This window comes from Nannospalax galili, unplaced genomic scaffold (genome assembly GCF_000622305.1).
Source record: "Nannospalax galili isolate Female #2095 unplaced genomic scaffold, S.galili_v1.0 scaffold127, whole genome shotgun sequence".
Lineage (NCBI taxonomy): Eukaryota > Metazoa > Chordata > Mammalia > Rodentia > Spalacidae > Nannospalax > Nannospalax galili.
In genome coordinates this window covers 5,324,557-5,333,438 of record NW_008360326.1, presented here as the reverse complement: position 1 = coordinate 5,333,438, position 8,882 = coordinate 5,324,557, and the positions used below count along the sequence as shown (strand labels likewise).

The following is an 8,882-nucleotide window of genomic DNA, read 5'->3' as shown; positions in this document are numbered from 1 at the left end:
GTCCGGCGCGTGCGCCGATGAAGCTGATACGAGCCTGCTCTTAGGCAGGTACGTCTGCCGGTTGCTGGCGCTGTCACCCCGGTCCTGGCTCACCCTGGTGTTGTTGGGGCGGCCGGGGGAGCTGGTGCTGGCCGGTATCTCCCACGTGACTCTGACCGAGGGCTCAGGCGATGGGCCCCCAGGACCCTGGCTAGCATTTACTTGGGCTCGCGAAGGGCGGCGGCAGTCCCTTTACTCCCCCCCCTTGTCCTCCCATCACCTCCCTTCAGCGTGTAAACACCAGCGCGTGACTCGAATGACTTGCAAGCAGCTTCACCAACTTGGAAAATTTGCTTCTTCCGTAAACATCTTTCCCGCCTCTAAGCGTTGTTCTTCCCAAATCTTTCAGCGTCAGATTGGGCGAGAGGCGTGTTTAAAAATAAAACTTCCTTTAGGTGCTGTTTATTTTGGGAAGGACAAGTTTACGTCACTTTCGGAGGCTTCATATCCCTTGCGATCATTTAATTGCTGGAGTAACCCTACAAAACAAAATGTGTTCAACGAGTCTTAGAATTTAAAACTCCTATGAGGCATAAAGGTACAATTTCCCTCCCTTGTCCTCAGATCTCTTAAGTTTTCTTGTGTATATCTTTCACGGGCGTCGCTGGCTGCGTGTACGTTTTTCCTGGTGAAAACACTGGCGGCCGCTCGCGGTGCGGCTTTGTAGCTCATGGATCTCTGCATCACTGTGGGAGGATCTGGCTGGATCTGGCTGGCTTGTGAGCCCTTGCAGAGTCAGGGTCTCTCAGGAATTGTGTTTATCAGACACAGGGGGCGAGAAGCTGGGGCTTTGCTGCCGTCGCCCAGGGCCGGAGGCTAGGCCGGGCGGGTCGTACTTCCTGCCGGGTGGGCCGAGTCGTTGGCTACAGGCCCGCAGTTTACAGACGCGGGGCTGACGCCGTTCGGGTCAAGAACGCGCCTGGCTGCCAAGCCTCCTCCTACTCCGCCTGGTGAGCGTCGCGGGGAGCGCCGAGGCCCCAAGGCCGTTCTCGCTGCGATCCGGGTGGAACAGGAAGAGGCCCCCGCCTGGTGGCCGCTGCCGGCGCGAGGGAGGGGGCTGCGTGGACGAGATCTGCGGCCCACTCGGGAGAGGCGGGCGGGCCGGTGGGCCGACCGGTGAGGACGGCTCCACTGGCCACGTACAACTCCTTCCCTTCCCTCCCCTCCCATCTTCCCAGGGCGGCGGCTGACGGCGCGATGGACCTGGCTGGGCTCCTGCTGGACGAAGAAGGCACTTTCTCCCTCACTGGCTTCCAAGACTTCACGGTGAGGGCCTAGTCCCCGCCTCCCCAGCCTTCCCGTGCTGGGAATCAGGATTCCAAGCGCTTCCCTTCGGCCTGAGCGGCCAGGAGCTCTCCTAACTTGTCTTGCCTGAGTCTGGGCGGCCACAGTTGGAACCGAGTGTACTCAAGGCCCTTGCTGCTTGGGCCCAGAGAGAGAGCCTCAGGGTATAGGGAAGTACTGGTGGTTAGACCAGGGGACCAACTGGTTTAGTATCTCTTCTCTCCGGAGCCCTTGATGTTGACAGGGTGTCTTTCTCTTCTCTGTGGAACCGGCTGGCAGTCCAGGCCTGAGTCGGGCTTGGGCCACCTGGCAACAAGGCCGACCTGCAAACAATCTAGGGCTGAGTAGGGCATGGGCCTCCTGACATGGAGGCTGATCTGCTACTCTGTACCACCATCCAGTCCTAAACCAGGATCTCTATAATACCTTTCTCTGCCCTTCACCATCCACCACCCCCTGTCCTGTTTCAGTTCCTTCCAGGACACCAGAAACTAAGTGCTCGAATCCGAAGGAGACTGTACTATGGCTTGGACTTGGAGACTGACTGCAGCCTGGAGGAGCTCTCCAGCCCCGTGGCAGGTTAGCCTGTGTGTATGAGTGACTGAGCAAGTGAGAAGCATGAGGTCAGGGTTGTCAACAAGTCACCCAAATACCTGGAGGTATGCCCTCATCATAACTAGCTCAGTTGGTACTTAGTTCAAGAATGTAGGTCATGTTTCACATTCTTTTAGCCCGTATGAGTAAAAACATATTGAAAATTGCTATCATTTATTGTTTATTTTTTTATTTTTTGTCTTTTTGAGACAGGGACTTCCTGTAGTTCCAGCTGGCCTGGAATTCACTATGTAGACCAGGCTGTCCTTGAACTCACAGAGATACGCCTGCCTCTGCCTCCCAAGTGCTGGGACTAAAGGCATGTGTCACCACACCCAGCTTGTTTGTTTATTTTTTGAAACATGGTCTCCCTGTAGCCTCAGCTGGCCATGAACTCACAGAGATCCACCTGCTTCTGCCTCCCAAGTGCTGGGATTAGACATGCACTACCACACCCTGAGCTATCATTTTTTTTTAAGGCCTTCTGTATGCTAGGCAAGCATTCTACCGCTGAGCTACACCCCCAGTCCCAATGCTCTTTTTGATCTTTAGGTCAGAAATTTAGCTTTCTAAAGATATATATTGTATGTTTGCCAAATAAAGCATGCTTATTTCTCACATGAATATCAGTAATAAATGTGGATAACTCAACAGAGGAATAAGCCTTCCTGCTGGAAAGAACTGAAATTCAGGCTTGGAATAGGCTTTTGTCTCTGCTTAGGAGAAGTTTTGAGGGGATAGGGGTTGAGACAGTGTTCTACATAGGTCTTGGCTGGCCTGGAACTCAATTTTGGCAGTGATACTCCTGCCTCTGTCTTCAGTGTGGGGATTACAGGTGTATCCATGCCCTCCCAGCTTAGGAAGATTTGATTTCTAGTTTGCTATTATAGACCTGTCCCCAAGGCCTCAAATAATACAGACTTGGTCTTCTGTGATAGAGTGAGGACTGATGTGGGGTAGGGAGTTGCTCACTTTGCTCCCCATCTCCTGCAGACATTGCTGTGGAACTGCTTCAGAAGGCAGCACCCAGCCCTATTCGACGACTCCAGAAGAAATATGTAGCTCATGTATCCCGGTGAGTCTAGGATTGAGGGGGGATAGAATGAGAGTGTTTGGGCCTAGAGGGCCTGTTGGTTGGGGGGGGGTCGTCTCTAAAGAGAAGGCATAAAGACAGACATGAGTGTCCTGAGTTTCAAGGGCTGAGGGGCCCTTGAGTTTAATTACCAATCCTTTCCATCTCCCAGGGAGGCTTGTATCTCCCCTTGCGCTATGATGCTAGCTCTGGTGTACATTGAGCGGCTCCGGCACCGAAACCCAGACTACCTGCAGCATGTATCATCCTCTGACTTGTTTCTGATCTCCATGGTAAGGTGCCTCCCTTCATCTCCCTGGTGTGCCGGGCACCAAGTGTGAGCTTTACTGACACCACTTCTGGGTCCTCTGCAGATGGTGGCCAGTAAATACCTCTATGACGAAGGGGAGGAGGAGGAAGTCTTCAATGATGAATGGGGAGCTGCTGGGGGAGTGGCTGTGCCTACTCTCAATGCCTTGGAAAGGGGCTTCCTGAGTGCCATGGTGAGTAGCTCTTCTCTCTTGTTCTGGCTTTCTCATCCATCTTTACCTCCCTTCATCCTTTGTTCTGTCTCAGTTTTCTGTTGTCTTCAACTCTCTGAGTGTGTGTGTGGCACACATGCAGATGACAGTCTTGGGTGTTGTTCTTCAGAAGCTGTTTTCCTTATTTGTTTGGTGGTTTTTTGTTTTTTTTTTTTGTCTTTTTGAGACAGGGTCTCCTTGTAGCCCCAGCTATCCTGGAACTCACTATGTAGACCAGGCTAGCCTCTAACTCACAAAGATCCGTCTGCCTCTGCCTCCCAAGTGCTGGGATTAAAGGTGTGCGCCATCATGCCCAGCATTGTTTGGTGTATTTTAAAGATTTATTTCCTTTTATTTTATGTGCATGAGTGTTTTGCCTGCATGCTTGTATGTGTGCTATATGTGTGTCTGGCACTCACAAAGGCCAGGAAGATCCTTTAGAACTGGAGTTAAGGACAGTTGTGAGCCACCATATGGATGCTGGTGTAGTAAGTCCTCTTAACTACTGCTCATCTCTTCAGCCTTGACCCTGTATTTTGAGATAGGGTCTATAACTTGGCCTGGGACTTACAGATTAGGCTATGCAAGGTGACTGCCCAGTAAGCCTTAGGGATCTACTCTCTTTGTCTCACTAGTGCTGGGATTACAAGTGCATCACCATGCCCAGCTCTTTTACTAGGTTCTGGGGATCATACTCAGGTCCTCATGGCTTTCACAGCAAGGACTTTACTGACTGAGCTATTGCCAAACCTCCATTTAGAATTTTTAAAAAATTTTATTTTATGTGTTTTGTCTGCATGTATATGTAAGTGCACATGTGCATGCCAATGCCTGTGAAGGCCAGAAGAGGGCACCAGATCTCCTGGAACTAGAGTTAACAGTTACATATAGTTGTTGACTCCATGTAGGTGCTGGGAACTTAACCCTGGTCCTCTGCAAGAGCAGTCAGCGCACTTAACTTCTGAGCCATCTCTAGCCCCATTCACTTAGAATTTAAAAAAAAATTTTTTTTTTTTGAGACGGGTCCCAGCACATAACTCTGATTGTCCTAGAACTACTTTGTAGACTAGGGTGGCCTTAATATTGTGTGATCCTCCTGTTGCTGATTATAGGTGTATGACCACACTTGACTGTGCATATCTGTCTTTCTTTGTGCCTTTTTGTTAGTATCTTCCCTCTTTTTCTTTTCAAGACTAACCTAGAGGTTCCTAGAACGGTGAGACCAAGAGTAGAGTGTTTTCCCTTTCCTTTCCCTTTGGGGTGTACCCTAAGTCAGAACTTATTGTGTTGGGCTTCTGAGTATTTGCTTTCAAACTTTTATCTGCGTCACACTTTGAACACTCTGTGGACATGGGTCGTTTTCAGGGTTATTTTCTCCTTTTGCACTTAACAGAGGGTATAATGTGAGATCAGGAAGGTACATGATGTAATACACAAAACACAAACTCTCTTGGGATGGCAGCTAGCACATGTATCAGTGGTGGTAGTTGCTCCCTCAGCTCTTGTTAAGTCACTGTGGCTCACATCTGAGCATAGTTTTTGTAGTTTGTCTTTTTGAAACCAAGTTTCTTTATAGCCCCAGCTAGCCTGGAAGGTACTATGTAGACCAGACTGGCCTCAGTCTCACAGAGCTCCACCTACTTCTGCCTGCCAAGTGCTAGGTATAAAGGTGAATGCCATCATGCCTGTCTTTTTTTTTGTTTTTTGTTTTGTTGAGACAGGGTCTCCCTGTAGCCCCAGCTGGCCTGAAACTTACTATATAGACTGGGCTGGCCTTGAACTCAAGGAGATTGCCTGTCTCTGTCTCCCAAGTGCTGGGATTAAAAGCATGTGCCACCACACCCGGCTTGTTGGTTTTTGTTTGAGCCATGCTATAGCCCAAGGCTGACTCAGAACTAACAGCCATCTTACTGCCTCAGCCTCCTAAGTGCTGGGATCATAGGTGTGAACCATCATGTTGGTTTTCTTCCTTCTTACAGGATTGGCATCTCTACACTGACCCTCGGGAGATTTTTGAGGTTCTGAATTGGCTGGAGAGCAGGTGAGTTCCAGGAGTACTGGAAGAGGGGTTTGAGGCATGTAGGGCCAAAGGAGCTAGAGATAAGAAGAGACAAAGGAGAGAATTGTTCAGGGTAGTGGTTGCCAAACCCTTCTGCCCTCTGGAAGGGGAAGCACCATATTTAAAGCTCAGGTCTTGGTCCCACCTTTGTTTCTGAATCAACAGATAGTCTAGGGATATATGTACTTAACCAGCTCCCTAGTGTCTTCTGATAGGTTGTGAAGGGTATAAGGGTGGCCCTGGGGTGGTTGTAGGAATTACTGACCCCTTACCTCTTCTCTTCTTCTAGCGTGGCTGAACAGCAAGGACGTCGGCGGGGCTGGTATACCTATACAGACCTGTGTGTGCTGCTAGAGCAGCCAGCATGGCAGCTGTCTCTTGGTTCCCTCTGCCAGCAACTGGTGAAGGTGAGAAGGGGTTAGGAAGAAGGCTTGAATGAGCTAGACTGGTGTATAGGTGTGGATGTTGGAAAGCAAATGCTGAAAGGCTCGGGAGATGGAATTTGAGTATATGGGTGAAGGGAAGCATAGGGAGCTATAGGGAACTTCCAACTTGAGAGACTGGGGGGGGTGGGTAATAAAAACAGTCAATGACTTGCTGTTTTCTTATCTTCTTTCCTTCCTGCAGTTGTCCTGCCTGTTGGCTGTGGCATATGTGAGCAGTGTGGCCCTGACCGTGGCATCAATGGCTGTAATACACCAGTCCTTGGGGCTATCCTGCAGCCCCCCACCAGGCCCTCCTGACCTCAGACTTGTCCCTAAAGCCCTCTTGGAGCCCTGCATACCTTCTGTGCCACAGTGCCTACCATCTACTACTAATGTCTCCAGCTGCCTGGAATGTAGCACAGGGCTTCGTTCACTCTGGGGCAGTCTTCTGGCCTCACTGACACCCCCTCCACTGCCTCCCCCAGACCCTCCTGCCCCACCTACTCTTCTCCATAACTGCCCCTTTTGCCAGAAGCTCCAGAGAAACCTCCCAAACTGCCGTACCTGCCACCACCCTAATCGTACCATCTCTGTTGGTTCTTCTCGCCCCTTTTACCATACCCATGGCCTAGCCCCACCTTGGCTTTGGAGTCCTGAGGTCCCTCCATTCGTCCAACCCCAACAGTGTTCCCTTTTTAGTGTCATGGAGTTGGCCCGCCTCAAGTCTTTCATTTTCCCAGGTTAGGAAGGACTCTGATGAATGCATTTAGAGGGCTTGGGAGTCCCCAAGAGCCTGGAAGAGGAGAAACTTGATTTAGATTTTTGCCACCTCTCTGGGTCCTTGGCTAGTCCCGTCCTCCTAGGTAGGATCATACAGGGTTGTGGGGCAGGACAAGGTCATTCTCTTGGACCTCAGAGGCTAGCTGGTAGACCAGGATACTGATGGTGTCTGATACCTTCAGCTCAGTGACCCGGGGCATGTCACAGATGACAGAAGCACCTATCTCTGCCTCCCCAGAGTTCATCTAGACATTTGTTTTTAAGTTTCCTAGGATGGAAAGGTGTAAAGGTGGGAGGTAGAGGAAGTAGGGTGAAGGGAGGAAGAAAGCATTGACATGGGCCTGTGTGATGTCCCTGTAGCAGGAAAACCAGGGACTGATGGTGCCCAGGTGGGAGCTAAGGGAAGGCTTCCTGTGGTGGGAAAACTTGCCACACCCATCCCTTGGATGTAGTCTTTACAGCCAAGGATTAGTGTGTCTTTCAACCGTGTCCTTTTGTCTTCCGACCTTAGTTCCCTGCTCCAAGGCTTCCCTCTCTTCTGGTTCCTCTCCAGGTGTTCTTTTCACAGGTCTCTGGCTACAGCTTTGTATCTGGGTTTTTCACACTTTTTGTAGAACTGAGGTTTCAATAAACAGTTTCTGTTGCATGGCCTAGCCTTTTCCTTTTTGCGCGACACTCCTTTGGGTCTTTCTTCCTCCATCTGCCTTCCTAGCCTCTCTACTTCCTAATCCTGTCAACTTGTATTTTCTGAGAGCTCTGTTTCAGAACTTCCCTATTAGTTTGATAGTCATTGGTTCCTATTTCAAGCTTCCCTCCATCCCTGCTTCCACCATCTTGAAGCCCTAAAACTGCCTGCCACGTGATACAATAGTGACTGTTCTAGGCCTGGGTTTGGACTCGTTTTGTTGCATATTTTGAGTGGGCATTAGCCTTGTGGATCCTCATAGCGTCAAACCCATATCCAGCAGAGCCCTCTGAGCTTGAAGGCAAGCCCTGCTGACTTTCCCAGGCTGACTCATGGGAGTAGCTGGTGTTCAACAACCAGAGCTGAGTCATGGATGGAAGAACAGTCATGCCTCTGGCCTTCCTGTATTTGCACTGCTGGCTGAAGATCATCTCTAGTGGGGGTGCTGCTGCCCCCTAGGGATCATTTTGGAAATGTATGGACTTTTTGGTTATTACAAGAATTTGTGGGGATGCAACTGGCATTTATTCAGCCTGAACAGCCTGAATGGGACATTAGACATCCTCAAGTGCTTAAAACCTCTTTTACTACGAACAGTTCACAAGTCAGATTATCACCATGCATGTGAAAATTCTTTTTATCTGAGCCTGGAGTTACCCTTTTTTTTTTTAAATAGGGTCTCAGCCCACTTGGATTTTTTTGTTGTTTTGTTTTTGGTCTTTTTTGAGACAGGGCCTCCCTGCAGCCCCAGATGGCCAGGAACTCACTATGTAGACCAGGTGGGGCTTGAATCACAGAGATCCTCCTCCTGCTTCTGCTGGGATTAAAGGCATGTGCCACCACGCCCAGCCTTAGCCCACTTGGAACTCATTATGTAGACCAGGTAGGTCTCGCTGAGATCTGCCTCTGCTTCCTTAATGCTGAGATTGAAGATGTGTGCTGCCGTGCCCAGTGTTCTCTTTTTTTTTTTTGAGATGGTTTCCCTGTAGCCCCAGCTGGCCTGGCTGAAACTCCTATGTAGACCAGGCTGGCCTCTATCTCACAGAGATCCCCCTGCCTCTGCCTCCTGAGTTCTGGAATTATTTTTTTAATACAAACATGAAATTGTTGCACATTTTGAAAATCAAAACTCAGTTTGCCAGATGTGCTAGATACAGCGTTAGTTGTCAACTTGACACACCTGGGTAGAAGGGGGCCTCAGTTAGGGAATTGCCTCCATTGGACTGGCTTGTGGCATGAATGTGGGGCATTTTCTTCACTGTAATGTGGGAGGGCCCAGCCCACTGTGGGCAGATTGTTCTGTATTGTTTAGGAAAGCAGCATTCTTCCATGGCCTTTGCTTCAGCTCCTGCCCTGAGTTCCTACTTTGGGCTCCCTCAGTGATAACCCGGAGATGTAAGCCAAATAAACCCTTTCCTCCCCA

General features: G+C 49.9%; 1 protein-coding gene across 3 annotated transcripts; it reads left to right on the top strand.

Moving 5' to 3' along the window:
• The first annotated feature begins 29 nt into the window (after nucleotides 1-29).
• Nucleotides 30-7,422, top strand: Cnppd1 (cyclin Pas1/PHO80 domain containing 1). 3 transcript variants are annotated; one of them, XM_008825746.3, is made up of 9 exons: nucleotides 30-48; nucleotides 1,218-1,305; nucleotides 1,794-1,902; nucleotides 2,911-2,992; nucleotides 3,162-3,282; nucleotides 3,364-3,492; nucleotides 5,490-5,551; nucleotides 5,859-5,976; nucleotides 6,197-7,422. In XM_008825746.3, exons 2-9 carry the CDS (start codon nucleotides 1,237-1,239, stop codon nucleotides 6,737-6,739), a joined length of 1,233 nt encoding a protein of 410 aa, XP_008823968.2. In that variant the 5' UTR covers nucleotides 30-48; nucleotides 1,218-1,236; the 3' UTR covers nucleotides 6,740-7,422. The 3 variants fall into 3 exon arrangements, with proteins under 3 accessions (XP_008823968.2, XP_008823970.1, XP_008823969.1); XM_008825748.3 differs by lacking the exon at nucleotides 30-48 and adding an exon at nucleotides 82-577; XM_008825747.3 differs by lacking the exon at nucleotides 30-48 and adding an exon at nucleotides 724-989.
• Nucleotides 7,423-8,882: the final 1,460 nt, after the last annotated feature.

Excerpts from the sequence above, each read along its gene's own strand:
- Cnppd1 (XM_008825746.3), top strand. The coding sequence starts at position 1,237 with ATGGACCTGGCTGGGCTCCTGCTGGACGAAGAAGGCACTTTCTCCCTC. Across the intron at positions 3,283-3,363 it reads ACTTGTTTCTGATCTCCATG|ATGGTGGCCAGTAAATACCT; the intron begins GTAAGGTGCCTC and ends GGTCCTCTGCAG. Across the intron at positions 5,977-6,196 it reads TCTGCCAGCAACTGGTGAAG|TTGTCCTGCCTGTTGGCTGT; the intron begins GTGAGAAGGGGT and ends TCCTTCCTGCAG.